At 44.8% G+C, this 22,340-nt stretch overlaps 1 protein-coding gene across 1 annotated transcript in view; it reads left to right on the top strand.

Moving 5' to 3' along the window:
* SDK1 (sidekick cell adhesion molecule 1) overlaps positions 1-22,340 on the top strand; it is a 683,166-nt gene that overhangs the window by 371,446 nt on the left and 289,380 nt on the right. Inside the window, exon 5 of the mRNA XM_074313985.1 lies at positions 15,206-15,339. Coding sequence (XP_074170086.1) covers positions 15,206-15,339 — 134 coding nt within the window. The remainder of the gene's footprint in view (positions 1-15,205; positions 15,340-22,340) is intronic.

The raw sequence follows: 22,340 nt of genomic DNA, 5'->3' as shown, positions 1-22,340 counted from the left end.
TATCTTTATTCCTGTTACTCAGCAGAGCACACCTCCAGCAGTGTTGATGCTTTCCTCCCCACACTAGTAGTTACCTTTTCCTTTTTGAAAGCAAAGTGCCGTTGACTCCGCATCACATACCAAATGACCCATCAAGTTCAGTGGTGCTGTGTCTCCCCTGTGCTGCTCCTACACACACGCGCCTTATGCCGCCATCAAAAGACAAAGCCCCTGCACCTCCGAGCTCTCTTGTCACTGCAGAGATGTGTGAGGCACTGGGTATCACCCGCAGACTGGCCTAGTTTTCTGTCCAGCACACTTGTCCCTGTCATGCTTTTTGGCTCTGGTTCAGGTCACTTTGACTTTGTTTTCTTATCAACCCCTTTGTTTCTCCTCCCCTGTGTGTAATGTTCCGAACTCAGATCTGTGCTCAATGAAATGCAGTTCTTAGCAAATTCCTTTGATTGCACTACACACAGTCCCCAACTCATGATGGTTCGACATGATTTTTTGACTTTATGATGATGTGAAATTGATACACATTCGGTAGAAACCATACTTGAATCTTGAATGTTTGAGCTTTTCCTGGGCTAGTGAGATGCGCCAGGATGCTGTCTCGTGGTGCTGACCAGCTCTCGGTCAGCCCTGCCATCACGAGGGCAACAGCCGAGCACCACAGGGGAGTAGGACGTGCATTTTAAGCTTCGGTCTACGATGGCTTTGTCGGGACGTAACCCCATTGAAGTCACAGAGCATTTCTAACACATCCTAAAGCACAGTTAAACTAGCCATGCTAAGCTGACTGTTTCTGAGCAAAGGAAGACACAGATGCAGATGATAAAATAAGACACATTGCTATTTCACTCATGAGGCATTATTGTATAATTAGCTATTTTATATTACAGGGGGTTTTTAATAGCTGAAAGTAATCTTTTATCACCGTAACCTTTTTTCCCCCTTTGTAGTAGCTTTAATGAAAATTTTTCTAATATGTCTCTATTTTTCTTTGGAGCATAGTGCATGTAATTTATTCTCTTTTCAATATCACTGCAAGGTTATAATTAAAAGCATAAATTCCTATTCCATGACCCTTAGAATCTACTGAATTGTTTAATCCTTTTTTAAAAAAAAGGCACTAAGTGGCCTCAGCGATTCATTTTGAGTTCTTCTAGCTACAGTTATATAATTTCCATTGTCAATTGTCAATATCTGTCAATATGCCTGTTTCTTTTATCCCCTCCTCAGCCCTGAGGGTGTGATTGTCAAGCTTGACCAAAGCAGGAGAAAGGTCTGGGAGCAGGTACGGCAGGGCCTTCCCACTGATGTGGACTCCTGAGCAAGGTCTGGAAGGTTCCAGATGGCGTGGCTGCTCCCAGCTCATCCCCTTCCCATCTGCCCAGCTGTGTCCCTGCTCGGCCCTCGACGTCCCAGACACCCTGCACCACGCCGAGTCTGCTCAGCTCGGGGCTCTTGCACTTGCTGCTGTCTGTCCGGGTCCTCCAGCCTCGGTGTCATTGTTCACCCTGTTTTATTCAGTTCTCAAACTCCAACATTTGTCTCTCCTGGAAAACTCCAGCCAGAGCCCCCCACCGGCTGGCTGCTGAGTTCCAGGAGGATAACTGCCTGCTGGCTTTAGTGTCCAAACTGTTCTGCCCCCATAGCATGAGGGGAGTGTTCCTACTTTGTCTTCTCTCTGGCATGGGTCTTTATTTTCCCTTTTCTTTTAACTTTTTGTTTTGAAATATTTATACATTCACAAAAAGCCACAAAATTCATTCCGAGTCCCCTGTTCCGTTGACCCAGTAGTTATATTTGGCACTAGAGTGCAATTCCAATAGCAGGAGACTGGCGTTGGTACGATGTGTGGGTGCGATGTCCTGTCCTGTTATCACATGTGTACATGTGTCACCACGCTGCTATCAAGACTCCATCAACTGCACCAGCCCTCAGAGTCTCCCCTGTGCTGCCCCTGTCGTCGCACCCGCCTTCCTCCCCTCCGCATCCCTCCCTGCAGCCACTGCCCTGCGGTCCATCTGTCATTCTGTCCTTTCCAGAACGTTGTGTCTGTGGCATCATCGTTATGTGAGCTTTGGAGCTGGCTTTCTTCTCACCATAGTGCCCTGAAGATCCAGCCACATGCTTGTGTCAGTTGCCGTCCCTTTGTATCGCTTACCCAACGGTGGTGGCCGGGTGTGTTTCACTCCATCTGCTGAGGGACGTGTCCCCAGGTCTGGGCTCTTCCAGATAAAGTTCTGTGCACGTCCGTGTCCAGGTCCGTGGAGACGTAAATCTCCATTTCTCTGGGATAAATGTCCAGGAGAGCAATGGCTCATCAAATGGTGAATGTGGGTTTAGCTTTTGAAAAAAACTGCCACCCATGCTTCCAGAGTGGCCGCACTGTTTCCATTCTCGCCAGCAACGAACAAGAGGCAGTTTGTCTGCGTAACTACTTAGTAATTGTAGCTGGTTGGTGAGTGTGTACTGACACCTCCTCCAGGCCTTCCTCTGCATTTCCTAGTGTCTGGTGGCGTTGAGCGTCTCCTCAGGTGCTCACTGGCCATCGGCACATCCTCTGCATGTTCTGTGCCCATTGGATTGAGTGTTCTGCTTTCCTGCCGACTTGGAGAGTCCTTGATATGTGAGAAGTGTGTGTCCTTTGCCAGACTGTGGCTTGCAGATATCTTCTCCCAACCTGAACGTGTCTGTCCCTTTATAGGGTTTTCCCCAGAACAGAAAGTTTTTAATTTTGATGAAGTCTAGTTTATCAATTTTTTCATTTATGTGTTGTGCTTTTGACGGCATGTCTAAGAACTCCACACCGAGCCGTGGGTCCCAAAGGATTCCGCCTATATTTTCTTCTAGAAATTTTATACTTTTTCATTTTACATGTAAATCTATGCTCTAGTCTGAGATAATTTTTGTGTCAGGTGTATGGGGGTTAGGTCTAGGTTAATTTTCTTTTTCTCTCTGAATGTCCAGTTGCTCTAACAGCATTTGGTGAAAAGACTCTCCTTCCTCCATTAAATTGCACTTGCACCGGTGTTGAAAATCAGTTGGCCACACTTCTATGAGTGTATTTCTAGGTTCTCAGGTCTGTTCCATTGATGTGTCTGTGCATCTGCCTGGACCACACTGTGTTGATAACTGGTTATATAGTAAATCTGAGCGTTGGCAGAGTGATTCTTCCTACTTTTTCCTTCTTTTTCAAAATTGTTTCAGTCATTCTAATTTATTTGCTTTCCATATTAATTTTAGAAAAATGTTTTCTACATATACAAAAAATATTAGTCTTGGATTTTGTTAAGAATCACATTAAGTCTATCGATCTATTTGGAGAATACTGAGACTTTGCTCAGTTCTCCAGTGGATCAACTTGGCTTGTCTTTCCCTTTCTTTAGAGCTTTGGTTTCTTTCTCCAGCATTTTTGTAGTTTTTCACATCCAAATCCTATACATACTTGCCAGATATTCACCTAAGAATTTCTATGAGCGATTGCAAATGGTATTATATCTTTAATTTTGGTTTTGACATGTTCGCTGCTATTATTAGAAATACAAATGGTTTTGTATGCTTACGTTATATCCTGAAACCTTTGCTGAACTCACTTTTTAGTTCTGTGAATGTTTTTGTAGATTCCTTGTTATTTTCTATGTAGACTATGTCATCTGCAAACACACAGGTTTATTCTTCCTTCCTGATTTGTGTATCTTCTTATTGACACTCAAACTGCCCTTTCAGGGTCGTGGGAGCTTCTTCGGGCCGAGTCCTGAGTCCATGACATGCCCTGGTCCCTGATTATTTCTGCCCTGTGTGATGCAGGATGTTTAAGCATCTTGTACATATGCTGCCCAGACCCCTAATTAACCATTTCTCCAAAAGAAGTAATGCTGTTCCTTTTTGTGGAATGGCATTTAGGGATTCCCAGTCTGGCATAAGGGATTGGAGCCAGCTCTTTCACCCATTGTGATGGACTGCCTGACCTCATAATGCCCCGCTCAAATGTGGCGACTGATACACCCCTTAAAACTCTCTTATCCATCAGCAAATTCTCCAAGAAGGGTTTAATAATTGTTTAGCAGATGAGTGAGTGAGTGAGTGAATGAATGAGTGAATGAATGAAAGAAACATACCTTATGCTAGTCTTTGCTTGGTGGCAAAGCAAAAGAATATAAAACAGCCCGTCCGGTAAAGAAATATTGTCAGAGCGATCCAAATCACTGCCAGCCTCAAAGAGCGACAGAAGTCATGCGATCCGCCTCACTTCCCGTTGCATCCCCTCTCCTCCCCCCAGCGATCTCCCCGTGTCCAGCCTGGCCCTCCGCCTTCCGCTTCCTTTCTGGTCCATTCTAAACTCATGTTTCTCACCTCAGGGTGAGTTCCCACGGCCCTCCACCTTCTGCGGATCTCTGATGCTTCCCCAGATTGCTTGACAAGGTCCCAGAGTAAACAAAGATTGCCAATGCGAATGATTGACAATCTTCTCTTATTCTCATCACAGATGGATGAGTGAATGCCAGCACATAGCAGAGGAGCTCTGAAGCCGCCTTGTCGTAAATTTGAATCTGTCACTGTGACGATGGGAAGGACACTGAAGAGTATTTACGGTGCCAGGCCCTACGCTCAGCACCTCATACTTTAAAGTGATTTTTTAAAATACACACAACTCAGTGAGCTACGCAGGGATCTCTTATTTCAGTGTTAAAGGAACTGGAGCCCAGAGAATTAACATTTTTAAGCAGTTCTGTAGGGCTGCCGTAACAGATCTCCGCAAACATAGTGACTTCAGACAACACAGACTTCTGATCTTGCAGTTATGGAGGTCGGAAATCGGCAGTGGGTCTCTGTGGGCTACAAGCAAGGTGTCGGAGGGCCGTGTTGCTCTGGAGGGTCGAGGGGCTGCCTCGTCTGTTTCCTTGCCTTTCCAGCTTCTAGCGGCGTCTGCTTTCCTTGGCTCATTGCCCTCCTGCAGGGCCAGCAGTGCAGCCTCCTCCCGTCTTTCTGTGGCTCTGACCTCCTGACTCCTTTCCCTGTAAAGGACCCTTGTGATTACTTGGATCCACCCAGATAATCCGAGATCACCTCCCCATCGCAAGATCCTTAATCACACCTGCAGAGTCCCTTTACCATGTAACATGACATAGTTACAGGTCCCGGGGATTCGGATGTGGCCATCTTTGGGGGCCATTATTCTGCCGACCCAAAGGAGGTTCATACACTAAACCTGTGGCTAAGGGCTGGGTCACATGGACCTAAGATGTTCACCTTTAGTTGCCTGTCTACCTGGAGGGGCCAGTCTCATTCAGAGCATCTCCATGGTCTTTCCCTTTGGAGAACTGGCAGAGGGTTGGCTGTGGTCTTTTATCCTGTTCAGCACCGCTGCCTGCTTCATGCCAGTCATTTTGGGCCAGGGTGCTCGTTAAACACTGCGGTGGCAAACCTAAGATGCCTAGAGGAATGTGGCCACAGACCAGGAACAAACACATGCCACCTAAGGGGCAACAGCGGAGCTCCGTCAAATGGGGTTGTGCTGTGTGTCACTGCAGCGTGTTTGTCATGGAGACGACTGCGTGATCATTCGCGACAGCGAGACATGGAGACAGTGGGGGAGGGGCTGTTACCCCTTGCCTCTGTTTTTGTCCCTGTTTCTCATTTCCATTCTCGTGTGGGGTGTCCAGGCACCAGGAGCGGTACTACCTAAACGGCCGCACTCCTGCAGCCCGGAGGCGAGGTGCCGTGGTTAATAATGTTTTCAGTATACTTAGGCATTCCCAAAATGGTCTGATTTAAATTATTCATGGCTGTATTGGGGGCATAGCTCCATTCACTCAAGCGAGTCTGAAGCTGCCTGTGTATTTTCTCATTTCTACGCATCCTAATATCCAAAACAAAGGGTATTACAAGACTTTTCTCAGAAAAGTCCAAACTTTGTAGTTCTTGACAAAAATATTACTCCTTGTCTCCAAAGGAAAACCTGTTTTCACTGATCTTCACGGCCGACCCCAGCCCTCCTGTGCCCTCGTGGGCAGCAGCGATGGCTGTGGTATCACAGAGAAGATGGCTTATGCACAGTAACCAGAAGACCCGCTTTGAGGTTTGCTAGATAGGAAAGGGAATCCCTGACCTCCACCGTGTAGGCCTCGGAAGCCCGGGCGTCCGTGACGAGACCCGGCGTGTTGTGCAGCAGCTGTCCTCCCGGTCAAGGTCACGCGTGGGGGGTCATCAAATTCAAGTGGTTCCAGCACTGCTCCTCCCTGGCAGTTCCAGTGTCACTGCCGTAAGCCAGGCACATCTTAGACACTGAGGAGGCAGACAGGAGTCCTAGAGAAAAGGGGTGGGGGGGAGAGAGACTGAGAAAGAGGGAGAGGCAGACAGACAGGGTAGGGTGGGGGGCCCAGGCCCCATGCTGTAGGGTGCCATGACACAGGGATGCATCAGGCACTGGTCCTGGCATCTGTGTGGAGATGGAAGATGGTACAGTTGGTGAGGGGCCTTGAGGGGAGATTCTCCATTGGGGTGGGCGGTCTGGATGGGGCTGGATTCCGTTTGTGAGTCTTCCCCTTTCTTTGGGAAAGAGGCTTCACCTCTAATAGCCTGTTTCCTGGCTGTAAAGTGGACCATTGCCGTAGCTAACCGTTTTTGAATTCTGGGCGTGTGCCAGGTAGCGTGCTGACCAGTTTCTGTAAATTGTTTCATTTGTTTCTCATACCAACAGTAAGAAACAGCCTTTGTTGTCCCCACCAGCAGACAGGGAGCAGAGGGGTGGAGCCATCAGTGTCAGGGGAGTGTCCGGTCCTTGCCCTGACCACTGGTTGTGAGGACGCGATGCGATAACGCGCAGAACACTCAGCACCAAGCCGGGCGTAGGAAATGCTTAGAAAGCTAAGTTCTCTCATTATCGGGAGGAGGGTGGAGCAGAAGCTTCACAGAGGAGGGGAGCTGAAAGCAGGCTTCCTGCCCCTTTCCAGGACCAGCAGGCCGCCCTGGGTGGTGGGATGAGTAGGGGAGCAGCTAGAGGGTCAGTCCTCCGGGGATATGTCCAGAGCCAACACGCTCCCTCCTGCTGCAGAAACGAGGAGAAGCGTGTCAGAACTCTGAAAACGATACCAGTGGCGGTCTGTGCACCGTGGCTAACGGTCCAGCTGGATTCGCTGGTCGGTGCCTTGGAAATAACCCCGGCACAGGCGTGAGTGACAATGGCCTCCTGGCTCCCAGCCCCACCTGCGAGGGGGCGACACCTCCTCCTGGAACATGCATGTTTCACAGTTTACAAGCAATGTGGTGACCCTCCCTGGGAGTTCGTGAGGGGCCCAGGATTGTGAGGGGCCCCCAGCCTGTTTACGTGTCACTTTCTCGCTGGTCCCTCTTTGCTCTTCCCCTGCGCTTGCCAGAGCTACGTGCACCCCCACAGCCACTCATGGGTCCTCTGACAGCAGAGAGCCAGGTCACTCCATTTCCACACCAATGCCGTGCCGGCAGTAGTCGTCACCAGAAGGAAAAATGATTAAAAGAAAACTGAGTTTTCTTCTAGATTTAGTTCCATCTTCATGGAGTTTTGATGCAGTTTTGTCCTCAGGCAGGGAAGGAGGGAGGAGGACGGGAGAAAAGGAAGGACGGAAGGACTTAGGAAGGACGGAAGGAAAGGGAAAGAGGGAGGGAGGGGCACTGACTTGTCTGGAAGCTGGAGTCACCGGCCTTAGGTTCTCCTGACTCGACCCACTGGGTAGTAACAGCTGTGTCCAGGCCCCCCCTGCCCACCCTGCCTTGGGAGTGACTGGTCACAAAGGCTGCCGGTGGGGACACCGACACACCCTCCAGGTCCTTCACCAATGCTTTTGTCTCCCTCAAGCTGACAGCTGTCCGGGTCTGGATATGCTTTCAGTTTGGGGGACACCTTTCTTCCTTGGCCAGGGCAATACTCACCTAATCGTTGGCTGAGCTGTGTACTGTTTTTAGTGCATCACATACAGGTGAACGTATTTCAGATTCCGCCACTGTCCTCAGAGGACCTCAGGGATAGGACTCATGGGTGCCCCCCTCTGGAGAGGCTCTCACGTTATGGTTTCTACTTTGAATGGATTTTACACTTTGAATAAGTTCCACTGTTTACATACCTAAAGACCTAAAAACATATATTCCACATATTTATTAAGTCTTATTTCTTTTTCTTAAAAAATGTTTTTTTAGAGGAAAAAAAGCTTGGCTGGAAATTTTTATGCCCAAGCTTCACCTGTGTTCAAACCTCCTCATCACTTCATTCTTTTGCATATGACTCACCACAGATTTGGCATGGCCACAGGCTTGAGCCCAGTTCTGGAACAGTCACTTGAAGTAGCAAAAGGCCCCTGGATGACATTTTAAAACTAGCTAGAAATGTTAAGAAACGCTGCTATAAATAAATATATTTCTGCCAGTCAAAATCCTTGATGAAATAAATCCTTTACAAATTACGTCAAGTTACACTGCAATTTCTTCATTTCTTTTCCGTGTCTCTGATTAAGCAGTATCTTTCCTGGAGGAAAAGGGTTAGTTCTACTTATGACCAGCCCTGTTGAGAAAAGGCTGGGACTTCCCAGCCCTAGTCCCGTAAAGTGGGTGTTGCTGGTTGGGTGATGGGTGGAAGTACCTGAAAGCGAGTTGTTCCCAGACCACTTTGCTAAATCCTTACGCTTTGGTCCTCAGCAGGTGGCTTTGTTCTAGGTCAGAGCAGCAGCAGGCCACTTTATGACCTTTATCTGGTAGGTAATTCAGTGACCTGGAGTGTTAGTACAGCAGTCTATTTACTAAAACTCTAGAAATACTTGACATTTAACCCCCCAAAGAGGACAGTTGACCCCATGTATTATTTTCTTACTTGCTCTTTATAAGCCCCCCACCCAAGGAACCAGGTTCTGACTCAGCAAACACTGAACCAAGACCTGTGCGCCAGCCTCATTCCCATCGTGACCTAACTTGCGCTTTGTGAAGGTCCTTTGGTGTAAGTTCTGTCATCTGTAATATTTACCAGATGAGGAGACAGGGAAATGAGCCTGAGGGAACAGAGACAGGGCCAGCTCTGGTCCTGGCCCACTGGTCCCTCTGGGTGGCACGTGCCTGAACATTTTAAGACTTCTCTGTAGTAACAGACACGCGTGATAACTTCATCCCGGGTTTATCTGTGATGTGACTTCCTATCATCTGTGATCACCTTGTTCTGGCTGAAAGAAGAGGCGTCTGGGTTAGAGAACTGGGTCAGTCTGTCTAACTTGACATCTCATCTGTATTTCACTTTTTAAGAAGCTTTCACTCGAAAGGTACATGTGGTCAGTCAGACCCACGTGTTCTGTGACGGGGCAGCTGTCTCTGGCTTATCTCCTCCTGCTCTAAAATGCTATAAAGTGCATAGACTAGCTTCACACATTCGGAACTTCCTGAAGCCGTCATTTTTCTTTCCGTATCCTTCGAGGATGCCCTTCCCATGGAGCTAGCTCCTTGAGTCCCGTGACCCTTCCCTGGAAAGTGTTATGCACACACCAGGCGCTGCAAACAGACGTAGTGGGTGGCTCCGTACGCCTCCCTGGCCGCGTCCTGGCACCGACATGGACTTGCCGGCTCCGAGTGGACCAGTCGGAGCAGCACCGTGGATGGAAGCCCCTGCAGCCTCTTTCCGTCACTCATCACATATTTGTGTGTCACATTGTGTTTGTCAGGCTTACATGCTGGGGGCAGCTTGTATAAGGCAGAATGTGTGTATCTGAATGTATTTCAAATCCAAACGATTTTAAGGGAGTTACCACTTTAGAAACCCCACTTATAACTTACCCCCCAATTTATCTATAATTAAGAGTTGACAGTTAATGTCGAAAAGAAGAATTAGATTGAAGGAGAATTTATATAAAGTTAATCCTATTTTTCCATACTTGTCGTTATGGAATTAACTCTGCATGCCGTAGGAAAAGGTCCGGGCATGGACTAAGTTGAAATGTTTGCAGCGCCTGGACCACAGTTGTGACTAAGCTGGTGGGGCTTGAATGGCCCTTTCCTGTCTCTAGTGCCTTTCCTCTCTGCTCACCTTTGGTCTTTCTCCTACCACAGAAAACCGCATGTTTATTACTGGACAACCATGGCTTTCACATGTACTGGCCGCCTTCTCCTGGGAACCTGCGTCGCTGCGTACAAGAGAGCTAAAGTGCAATCCCATTTACCCACTAGTCCTGGTCATCTCTCCTGAATATTCCTGTTTTCTATTAATGAACACAGCTCAACTCATCATTTCTATTGGTTTGAACTTCTGAGAAATAGGTTTCCAAATTCTTGTTCACTTGCTTTGAAAGCGTTCTCCCGGTCCCCAGAACAAATGGTCAGCACAAGTGTTTCCTTCTTGACAAGTAAACATGTCATTGGTGCCTTAACACTTATTGAGTATCCAGGGACTCATTACTGCCAAAACTCCTTGGAAGCAATTTCAGTTCTTGTAATTATACAAGGAAGGGGAGTTCATCAATTTTGAAGTTGTCTGCCTTGAACTTGCTATTAAACTGTTAGGCTTGAGATCCAGATTACACTCAAAACTCTAAGGCTTAGAACCAACCCATTAAAAAGTTGTTTAATTAAAATGGAGACTATTTTAAATGGTTTTTATTTTTTAAGGGCTTAAAACCTAATGTTCTGCATTTTTCTGCACTGAATTTTTTTTTAATGTGCTTGAATGTCAATTGAAATTGATCAAATGCTGCTTTAACATTTGTAATAGTAGAATCACAGACCGAAATTATACTTTTATATTTTAAGGACAAAGTTCTTATTTTACTGAACCCTTTACTGAATTTTCATCATAATGTATAAATCAAAGTGTATATTACAATCTGGTTTGTGTTAAAAATGTCAAAGATCAAAATACTTATTGATAAACAAAGAAATTTATCTTTTCCTGAAAGTCAAGGCCAGGTTGCACTGCAGGTTTTGAGGCACATCAGGGACATGTTTTGGGGTACCCCTGAAACTCCTCCCTTTGGGCCCACACCACTCTTAAGGGAACGTTGTATTACTTCACATCTAACGGTTTATAATTATATCAGATCTAAGCTCCACGTGACACAGGCGGTGTGCACCAGTCAGGTTTGTGTCCCCTCCGCTCAGAGTCAGGCCTGGGGACTCAAATAGTTGCCCGAGTAGTGAATACAACTCTTTGGCCCTGTCTCCATGTGATCTGGGCGAACATACACCCTTGCTTTTCCTTCCTGGTCTTCAGCAACTCCACGGCACACACTGGGCCGTTCTCACCAACCATCAATCTGGTACTTCTAGATTGAATGTGTCAGTATCACATTGCTGAAAGCCGATGTTCTCTGTGGCACAGGGAACACATCATCCCCTCCAGGTTGGCAAGTGTGGCAGGAAGCTCACTGCACATCTCCCAGCTGGGTGCCCCCACCCCCGGGCCCATGCATGAGCCCATGGGTCTGCACCCCAACTCCTACCGTCTTTGATCAGCGCTGGTGATCGAAGACCCTGGGCAGCTCCTCTGAGGGTTCATCTTTTCTGAAACAGAATTCGTAGTTTGCTCACTGCTTCAAGAAGCGTTGGGAGAATCAGGTGAAAAACCCAAAGTGCTTAGAGCACCCTTTCGAATTAGTTGTCTTTTGCCGAAATAGTGGAGATTCCTGTGTTAGGAGGACGACTGCCAGGTCTCGCCCTTGTGAAAGCGCTCCGTGTGCTTCCGTCAGCAACACGTGACCACTGACAGCTCCTGGTGAGCTGCAGCACAGTGGACCATGTGGGCTAAGCGCTTTTATTTATTTCTCTCTTATCTTTTTATTATCACCCCATGGAATTAGAAGTTAGATTTATAAGATTTTATTTTAAAAGTTAGAATTAAGATGGGGAAGACTAAGGAAATAATTTTACATAAAACTACATACATTTGTTTTAATAAAGTTAAAATCTCTCATGGCTTAGAACTATAATTTTTCTGTAAAGTCAGTGAAAGGTTTAAATTAGTTCTTTGGAATTATAACAAAGTTCATATTCTGGGCAAAGTATTATATTTTGTTACCATAATTACTTAGCATGTCCTCACGTTCATTTTGAAAATTGTTCTGATTACAAAAGGAATACTTATTTATTGTGGAAAAGTTGGAAAAATATTTTAAAATACAGAAATCAAAAGAAAAACTTGTAATCTTTTCACTCAGAGCTAACCACTGATAACATTTTATTTATACACACACATAGAGACACATATATAGAACTATTTTTGTATGCTCAGAGGATAAACATTTTTTCTATTATTTTTGCCCCAAATGGATGCTGTTGCATATGCTGTTTTGAGTCTATATCGCGATGCACTTCTAGTAACAGAAACCCTCGCTCCAACAAGCTTAAACATGACTGAGTACATTATCTCTTGAAGTAGAAGTTCAGAGAAGGGAAGGGGAGCCGGATGGTCACCGACTCCATCAGCTTGTCAAGATGAAGGACCCAGGCACTTGCCCTCCCTCTGTCTAGTCACTGACATGAGCTGCGTCATGCCAGGACTGCTCCCCTCAGGGCCGTGAAATTCCACTCTGCAGATGTGGACAGCACGCTTCTTGTGCACATGTGCTGGACAGATAAACAGCCTGGTCCCAGCCATGGGAAGGAAGGCCTGCCCCCTGGTCTCATAAGACTAAGCAGGAGTGCCCCCCCCCCCCCCCCAGCGCAGTCAGCAGGTACTTGCTGTGGGCCGACAGGCTTATTTAAGGCGGTTTTCTCTGTGGATCACCAGGGGAGGGATGGGATTAGCATGACTAGCGTAACTAGTCAGCGGGGCCAGTTCCGCAAACCACACTGCAGATTTGGAATAGATATTGGAGGTCAACCGACCCTCAGGAACCTAACATTCTCACTGAAGATTTTATGAACATACATAAGGGTCATGTGAAAGGATCTCATCATTCATTGCCTTGGGCTCTGCCTTCATTTGCTCGCACTCTCAAAACTCTGTCCATCCTCCAGCTTTTGTTTACCCACTGCTGTCCCTTAGGGTTTCCAGGGGCGGGTGGCTCCGGCAGCCCCTGGGACAGCATATTTCCTGGCTGCCACCCAGCAGAAGTGGAAAGATCTCTCCTCCAAGCCTGGTCCTTCCCTTGGGTCCCATGCCCATTGCTCGTGGTTGTGAACATGGCTGTGGTCCCTTTACTGGCCTCTCATGATCAAGGTGAAACCTGGTGCTGGGCATGGGGCCGACTCCCTGGGGAAAGCGTGGGCCCCACAGCAGCAGGCTGTGCCAGGCAAGACTCAGAGAAGGGGTGCCCGCTCCCCCTGCATCGGCTGCACAGATTCTTCTCTGCTTAAGCATTACAATTACCTGGCTTTGAAATTAAGATGAATGATTTTAGATATTTTAATTACTATTTCAAAAATTCATTTCTTTTATAGAAATACTGTGTTCAGAGGGAGTTAGATAGGAAAAAAAGAATAAAGTTTTCTGGGGAATTGATCCTCATTAATTCAATATTCTCCAGAGTTTGGGCATTTTTGTGGTGTGTTTTCTGACATTAGATAAGTTTTCTTCATGAGTTTTGACTTAAACTGGCACAGAAATTAAAAATTTTTTTAAAATGAGCTTAAAGATATGAATTATAATAAATATAAAATTTAATACTTTTATCCTTTATGTATTTTTTAAAAAATTTTAGTATCCTTGAGACAATGTCATAAATAATAGAGAATTAATGGACATTTTTGGAGAATAGCTCTGAGAAATAATCAGCATATTTGAAATCACTATGGCAAAAATCATGTTAAAGAACAAAATTATATTGTTTTTAAAATTATATTATTAAATGTGTAGCTTCATGTGTAATAAATATTCACATTTAATTTTAGGTGCCAGTGTAACATATACTAAAATAAAATGGAACCATTTCTATGGTTCTCCAAACGAATCTATAAAAGAGTCATAAATATTATAGTAAAACTTTTTCAAAACATTTTTATGGGACTAAAAATTGAAAACTTCCTAATAGAGAAATTTTCTTAAGTGCAAAATGAGGTTAGTCATAGAGACCTCAAACTGTAATATATCCTGTAGAAACCCTGGATAAGCAGTAACTTCTTAAGATAATTTTACACAATGGACAAAAATCAAGGGTTTTTGAAAAAGCTTTCCAAAGGTAGCAGGAAGAAAGAGATTATTACTATACTAAAATTCCTCATGTGAGGTTTTTATGTTTTTTTTATGTTATTAGAATAGAGATCTTAGTTTGTCTGAATCTGCAAGGGCTCTAACTATCTAGGATTAAAAAGCGAACAAATAAAAGCATTCCCTGTAGAGGGGAGGTAACAATGTCCTCGGGCTCCAGGGCGTTTCTGGTGTCTTGGAAATAAGAGCACACACTGATGACATTCTGGTGCCCAGACTGTGTCTTAGCCTCGAAGCCCAGTGCACCAGCCTCCCTCTGATATGGTTACCTTGCTGTGTTACCTTGGACAAACAATCTCTCTGATCATCAGTTTTCTCATTTCTAAAGAGAAGGTGGGTGGGTCCAGTGTGTCTCAGAGAGTCCTTTGCGCAGTAGAATTGGGACATTGAGAAGGATTCGGTGGTGCTCAGCTGAACAGTTTGCACCCCCAGGACGTGGGGCAAGCGCACAGGGGAGGGTACGTGGTCCTGGAGTTAGGGATTGTGGAAGAACTGAGTTGAAGGGGGTCAGCACAGTGCCCGCTGGCAACTTTCCTTCTGCTCATTGGCCTAGAAGTGGATACACAGAGGCTCTAATGAGGCTTCCTGGGGGGTAGAGATTCACCACAAATTCACTCTTCCCAGATCCAGGTTTTGGGGATGCAGCCCTCCATTTGAAGGGTTTGTGCCCAATGCATGATCAGAGAGCCACACCTGAAGGCAAAGGCCAGCTCTTCTGGAATTTCATCTAGCTTGTCTTGTTACAAATTCCCAGAGGAACCTTTGAGTTGTAATAAACCCTGCACATATATGTTCCAAATATTGTTCTCTCGCAGCTGAGGGTTAGGACAGGTGTGGAGCGCCAGGAGCGCTCAGACCCTCCTGCAGGAGCGTGTCCATGGACCCGAGTGGGCTCAGCCCCTGTGGTCCTGAAGTCAGAGTGTGCATTCGTTTCTGTCCCTCCAACTCCTTTTTAACCTTTAAAAAACCTCTGGACATTCCTTGACAGTTGGCCTAATGAGGGAATCTGGCTTACAAGTAGAGGTTCCTCCGAGTGGCTTTGACGCTGTCCCTTCTCTGTCACAGAGCCATCACACTGGAGAATCAGCTGGTGATCCTTGCGGCCAAGGCAAGTGACGCGGGGGCCTACTATGTGCAGGCCGTCAACGAGAGGAACGGGGAGAACAAGACCAGCCCACCCACTTACCTGAGCGTAGCAAGTGAGTTCTGAAATTCCAAATGATGGTTCTGACAGCCATGAAGGCTTGATTTACTTAATAAGTGTTGTCTCATGGGCATTTCGCAATAAGTCTTATCTCTAGTAGAGTGGATATGTTTTAATATTGATTGAATGTCGATGGCTGCTTTCTTTGAAGTAACAGGCAGAAAATGTGAACATAACTGCTAATTATGAGTGCAAGGTCTTGTTTTGGGGATTTAAAACAACATTTTGCTTTCGTACACCATTAATGTATATTGTTTATAACAACAACAAAAAAAACTTACTGACTTACAGGAACTGTATCCATGAACCTTATTTGAGACTAGATTAGGCACAGGTTATGTCCTTTTAATTTAATAATAAAATCTTTGAGAAATAATATACTAATGTAATTGTGTTAAAATGAACAGTTATTTCTTAAACATAAGCAGCTGATCTTTTCTTTTTCTCCCTGATTTAACTGGATCAGATGGAGAATACACACAAATCACAATTGCCTGTGCAGTTTATTCAAGGACATTTTAGTTTGAGGAAACTTCATTTAAATGTTTGGCCTTTGAAAGAAGGTTCCAGAAATTCTGCTAGCAAAGGTAATTGCTGCAGAAGGGGAAATGACCAGAAGCGAGAACGTATGCATCAGAGGACATGTCACCAAATGTTTGCATCGTGAAGGATGCTTCATGGTATGAAATACAGTGATTATGCTGTTGAGAAAGTACAGCTGGGAAAAGGCCATGATAAATTTCGAATTATTTTCATCACACCATACAAGAGTAAATTAAATGTATTTGTCTGTGTAGTAAGATTTCATGTTTTTAAAAAAAAAGAACGCCTGGAAGGAACGGCTTTCTCCTTCAGGTAGGTTGTTTCATACATGCGATAGGGTCACGGCGTTTGCTTTCCATGGTCCTTGAGGGCCATAGTGGCTTTGGGTAGAATGTACTGAGTGAATGTTTGTAGCACAGCCTGGAGGCAGGCAACTGGGACTTACCTGAGTGTGCTGTAACATGCCCCCCACACTCCTGGCCAGTGCCCCAAGGAGCCATCATCATCCTGCTATCAGCTCCCCGATTCCTCGGGACTCAATCCTGATCTCCGGACTGAGTGCCGAGTGGGCCGTCAGCATGGCCTTTTTAGCTTTGGAGAGTTGCGTCCATCGATTAGATGTGGGGCTCCCCAAATCCAGTGCATAATGTACTGCTATTTAAGGGAACTCTGAATCAAGAATCATCATAGAAATGCACGTGACTTCTCAAGATTTTTTCAATGCTAATAATAAAGGATGGAAATTGTATTATAAATATATTGTGAGTACTTTAATGATTTCCAAGTTTTACAATTAGAGTCATTTATTCTGTCTAGCAAATCGGATTCAGCACTGAATTCTAATATACATACCAGGATAATAATAGGTCAAACTGGTGGAATTTTGAGTCAAAAACCAGACAATAGGCCTTAGTCTGTTAGAAGGGTGCAAATTGTACAAATATTCTGTTTAACACTATGCTAACGTCACAAAGCTATGACATAGTCTGCGTGTACACGTGTCCTATCTGCCCACTCTCTAAAGGTCCGTAGAAAATAAAACTGACAGAATAAGTGTGCCATCTGATGCCATGCTATCGCGTTAGATAACTGGAATGTGTACAAAGTTTTTCAGTAATTTCAGTTTCTACTCCAAACAAGAAATATATTGGAAGCAGCTCATGAATGTTAACTGCCTCGCCTTTCGTTCCCTTTCCCTTGTATATGTTTATCTTTTCATTGGCACCAGGTAAAATGTGTAGAAGGCGGGATGTAAGGAGGTTGAGGATATGGACAGACTTATTTTAAATCTTAGGAGAAAACCTGCATTTTGTTCCCTTATATAGTCTTTATCGGGATGGGTAAAACGTGACAAGTAAGGAGGCTGAGGAAACAGCCTTATTTTATTTCTTAGGAGAACCTTTCTGTTGACATATTGGATTTAGCTAAAAGTTAAATGGTACCCAATTATGCATTTTCTCACTAAAAGTTCTATTTTGAAAACCTCTAGCGATCAGAAGTCTTGATAAGTCCGCAGAAAAGCCCAGAACTGTGTGTTTAGGGTTTGCTCCTTTCTGGACCTCAGCGAGTGCTCTAAGCAGCACGTCGGCAGTTCAGGCCCCAGCCGCCAGCGTCCTGCGAGGCCGTGAGACCCCGCAGGGTGCCTCCCCTCAGAGTTATTATGGGCTAGATATTCTCAAGACCTGCCTATGGTGGTAGGAAGACACCGTGTGCTCTGCAGCCTGAAACATCTTCTTTTCCGATACAGGCTTAAAAAAAAAGAAAAGAAAAAGAAAAACACCAAACAAGATTGATGAAAATTTTTAAAAACTTGCCAGCCAACATTTCTGAAGAATCAAAAGATATTACAGCCAATTATCATTTAACAAAGATAAATTTGTCCTCAGCGTCAGGAGATTAAAGTAGGGAACCTTTATGTAGGAAACTGATCAGGTTTGTCAGGTCCTGGAAATTAAATTCCTGGTGACTTGTACTATAATTACTTTACAATTGGAGGGTGCCACGTGGCCCCGTTCCCCTGCAGGGACACCCCTGGTAGGAGTGGCGTCATACCTGGGCGCCAGCCTGGCCGCCAAACATCTGGATGAGTGATCCGCTATCATCCAGGTAACGGGAGGAAATAATGTATTTTCCCAAACAGCTGTGTACTTGAGAGTTCAAAACCTTACCAGCTTTCAGTTGCTAAATATTTTGGCTACACTTGAAGCTTATGGGAAGCAAAAGATAAAGAGGGTTTAGATAAAAATAATTTTTCTTAAAAAGCATGACAATTAGAAGTGAAATGCTGTCCCATAATGGTACCGCCTGCTGTTCTGTGCATGTTTAGTAGATGGCATCATTATTCCTTAACATTTCTCCCCCTTTGCATGGTTAAGGAGATAAATTACAGCGTGTTCTGCAGAGACACGTCCTGTCAGGAAGCAGAGGACTTTTGAACTATCCATTCTCCTACCCCCCGAAAGCTTGCTGCCATCCCAGGGGCGGATTCTCTTTGAAGTTTTAATGTGATGTGAAGCCAGCAGATGTTACGGACATAGGTGGGACTGTTGAAGCATCCTGCATGCATTTTTCATAGCTGGTTCCCGCTGCTCAGGTGCACACCACAAAAAGAAAAATGGCTCTAACTCTTCTGAGAGTTGACATTTCCATTCTGAGGTCAGACCCAGGCAAGCTTTATAAACCCATCAACCTGTTTTTGGTTTTCGCTTTGAAGATTTTACATTGAGTTAACTTTTGAGAATCAGATCTTTGGGACTGAATTGATATGGGAACAGAGTTTCTTCTTAAGAAAAAGGAGGATAAAGTTAGGAGATGAGAAGAATTCTGTACAGTGATTGACCGATCGTTGTTTCAATGACATTGTACACACCAGAGAGACTCATCAGCTGTGGCCCGTATTCAGGGTGCAGGGTAATGAGACTGTCTGCTATGGATGAGGCTGAGATTAAAAAGGAAATGACTGCCTCTCTCCTTACTGGGTTTTTCACCTCTTTCATTTTAATGTCTCCTCTTCAAACAATATTCACTGATAGGACACCATTTCAGCTGATCCTCTTGCAGGCTGACAAACCCTTGTGTTTAATTCTGAAGGCCACTTAACATTCTTTTGTCCTCTGTGATGCTAATTTGACTGCAGGCCTCATATATGTTTCCCCGTTGAAAATGGATTCCTGAGAATGATGTCTAGGAGCAGTCACCCCCGAGGACTGCCCCATAAAACATGGCTTTCGTGTGCCCACATAGAGTCTAGCTTATTTTCTCTGTGCCTTCAGCATTAAAGGGAGACGGCCAGGCATCGGCGTGTCAGCTGTTCCCAGATGGGGTTGGATTCCGAAAGCAACCGGAAAGCTTTGAAATATTACTAAAACCCAGTCTGGAGGCAGTGTCCGAATCCCAATGACCAGTTTAGAACCAGCTACAGCCTCGTAGGTTGTAGGGGGGTTTACTACCAGAATTGTCAGAAACATAAACGGGCCTGATGAGTTTTACCCATTGGCCTGACTGAGGCTGCTGGGTGGGGTGTGCACAGGTGCACAGCCAGCTCTGCCGGCTCCTGGGGCTGGTGATGGACAAAACAAAGCCTTGACTGGGGTCGCTAAAGCTTGTTACAGGCCCCCAGCAGTGACTAAGGCTTGAGCATTCAGCCCTATGATGTGCACACTTAGTTAAGTTCTCAGCTTATTGCGACACAATAAAGCATTGCATACAAAAAAGACAAAGGTGAAATAAACAGTATTTTCTTAGGGTCCCACTGATTGTGAGTTTCAGTCCCTCTTTAGTTCATGTGTCATGGCACGACATGTGTTTTATGAATGGAAATCCATATTTTTCTTGGTCTTTCTAATAATGTTTAGTTTTTGGCCAAATTCTTAGAGCATTTGACAGAGAATTATTTGTCCTGGTGACGTGGACCACACATGACGATGACAGTGTCAGAACTGCCACTTGTCCCTCCTCTGTGCTTGCCTCAGGAGCACGCAAGTCTATGGTTTCTCCCCAGGAATGCTTTGTATCCAGCTGTGTCCTCCTTCAGCATTTTTTTACTCAAAACTAAATGCACAGATATGTGAATCCACCTGTCGGGCAAAGATAAAGCCACAGCCCTTTGGAAAGTTCTGGAAGCAGATAGATGGAGGAAAGCATCCTGTCTACCTCTTTGAAAATGAAAGTTTGAGGGACCCCTTGGGACAGTTTGCACGTGGTATGTGACATGGGGCCACCCCACTAATAGACCCGATCTGTGTAATAGCACCAAAGATAAGTTTTCTTCTTACGGTTTCAGTTCAAATACATAAATAAAATGCCAGTTTTAGTATTTTGCTTCTGACCCCCAACTGTATGCATATATGGACTGGTGAATGAGGTTTAGGATGAGAATACAGCTGGTGATTCTCAAACAGACGTCAGCTGGGAAAAAAAGACCAAAGGGATTACAGATGAATGAGGCCATAAGCCTCTCCCACCCCCACAAGACAAAACGGTTATTCTTGTTGCCCATCCGTGTTCTCGCCACCGTATTCCCATCTTTTCTCATCCCAAGCTTTCTTGTCTCCTTTGTGGCTTATTTCAGCCTAATTTCACCTTGGTAAATCTTAGGGAATTGGGTCAAACCATGAATTGTAATTTGCCCTCAACTTTTGATCCAATTGGGAGAGCCCAATGTCCCCAGTCTCCCAAAGCAGCGAACGTCTCATCGGGCCGAGTACTTCTCAAAGTGCAGAGGTTTCCAAGGGGCTGAGCCGGCATCCCCAATTCTCGGGGATCTATTTCCAGGTGATTTCAGGTGCTCGTTCTGAAATCACATGTGCTCGCAGATGCCCAGGTTTCAGGGCATCTCACCACTGCCCCTCTCCTACTGGGCACCTGTCCCACTCACCTGAAACTTTCATGCAGATATCACCTGAGGGTATAAACATCCAGGTGCCAAACAACAAGACAGTTCTAAATCTCCAGGTGAGAAGTGAGAACGTGAAGTACTCTAATAACTGGAAAATAAATCATTTTCTAAATTAGGTGTTTTCATTTCCTTTCTGTCTACAGAATGAGACAGGACCCAAACGCACTGTCAGCTGACAGTTTATTACAGGTGGTGTTTGATGGTTGCTGGCGGTGAGCACGAAGCCTCTGGCCCTTAGAATAGGAAGACACATCCAGCTTTTCTGCAGTTGGGGGCCCATGTGACTAATCAATGAAATGTGTGTGGAATGAAGTGTGTCGCTACCAGGCACCATGTCACCTTCATGCTCTCCCTTCCCCTTTGGGCCAACTATGGGCAGGCCACAGGTGGAGATGGTAGAACCCAACAGGGAAGCTGCCCAGCTCCCTGAATTAGAACATGGGGAGACCGCCACGGCAGGTCGGACGCATGGGGCTTTCCATCAGTGCGAAATAAACCTTTGTGCACTAAGCACTGAGACTTCAGGGTTTGTTTGTTATTGGAACAAAGAGTCTGTAGTACTAATAGGTTATTACGATGTGACTTGGGTGTACTCAGGAGTGTAAAGAACTGAGAGCGATTTATTTCTGTAACAAAATTCCTCCCATTCTCATCTACTTTTTTTTATATGAACAAAATTTCACAGCAGTTATATCTATAAAAAGGAAAAGTCGTATTAGAATCATGGTAAACCGCAAGATTCAGCTCACAGACAGCTGCATTTCCAGTAGGTTTTTATTTTATATATAATAGTCATCAAAATTTGTGACATTTATTTGTTTTCATTGAGTTAAAAATTATTTATACCCCAGAGCCATATGACTGCTGGGAAGTATTTAAATTATATACATACTTTTTCAGAGGCTATAATAATAGGGTGAGCAATAAAATACTTTGAATCACTAAATATAGTAAGTTAGGGGGAAAACTGTGGGAAGAGTAGAGTGGAAACAGATAGGTGCAAAGTAATTGCATTTTTTGCAATATTTTTACCCTTTTAAACGCAATTATTTTTGCACCAACCTAATATAAGTTCAGGAAGAAAATACAGGAATGCAGAAAAGTTTCTGACTATTAAACATGAGAGCTTGTCCGTGTAGTTTTAAAACGGGTAATGATGTGTTCCTTAGACCTGCTCTGTGAAATACACGGATTCCTTTAGGTACATATAAAAGAGTGCTGCGGAGTTTTATTAAAATACATTAGAACATTAAAATGTTAAAATATACCAGAAATTATATTCTTTGTGGTCCTTCAAATCTATGTAAAAAAAAAGTTTAGATATCAACTTCAACTGTGGAAAAGGTACATAGTTTTACAAACTTCATTTAGGTGATGGAGGAGCAAAAATGGTTCCAAGCTATTGATGCTAATTTATAAGTAAGTGAACTGTTAAGTGGTTCTCCAAGGGCCTAGAGAAGTAGGACAGTGACACTCCTCGAGCTGCAGCGAGGCATTTCCCGAGCCTTTTCCTTCTTAAATTCCACAACAGCCCTTGAGTGAGTGACGAACCCCAT

This window comes from Rhinolophus sinicus, linkage group LG10 (genome assembly GCF_036562045.2).
Source record: "Rhinolophus sinicus isolate RSC01 linkage group LG10, ASM3656204v1, whole genome shotgun sequence".
NCBI classification, from domain to species: Eukaryota; Metazoa; Chordata; class Mammalia; order Chiroptera; family Rhinolophidae; genus Rhinolophus; species Rhinolophus sinicus.
Note: the sequence above shows the minus strand (reverse complement) of the source record. Positions and strands in the feature narration are given on the sequence as shown.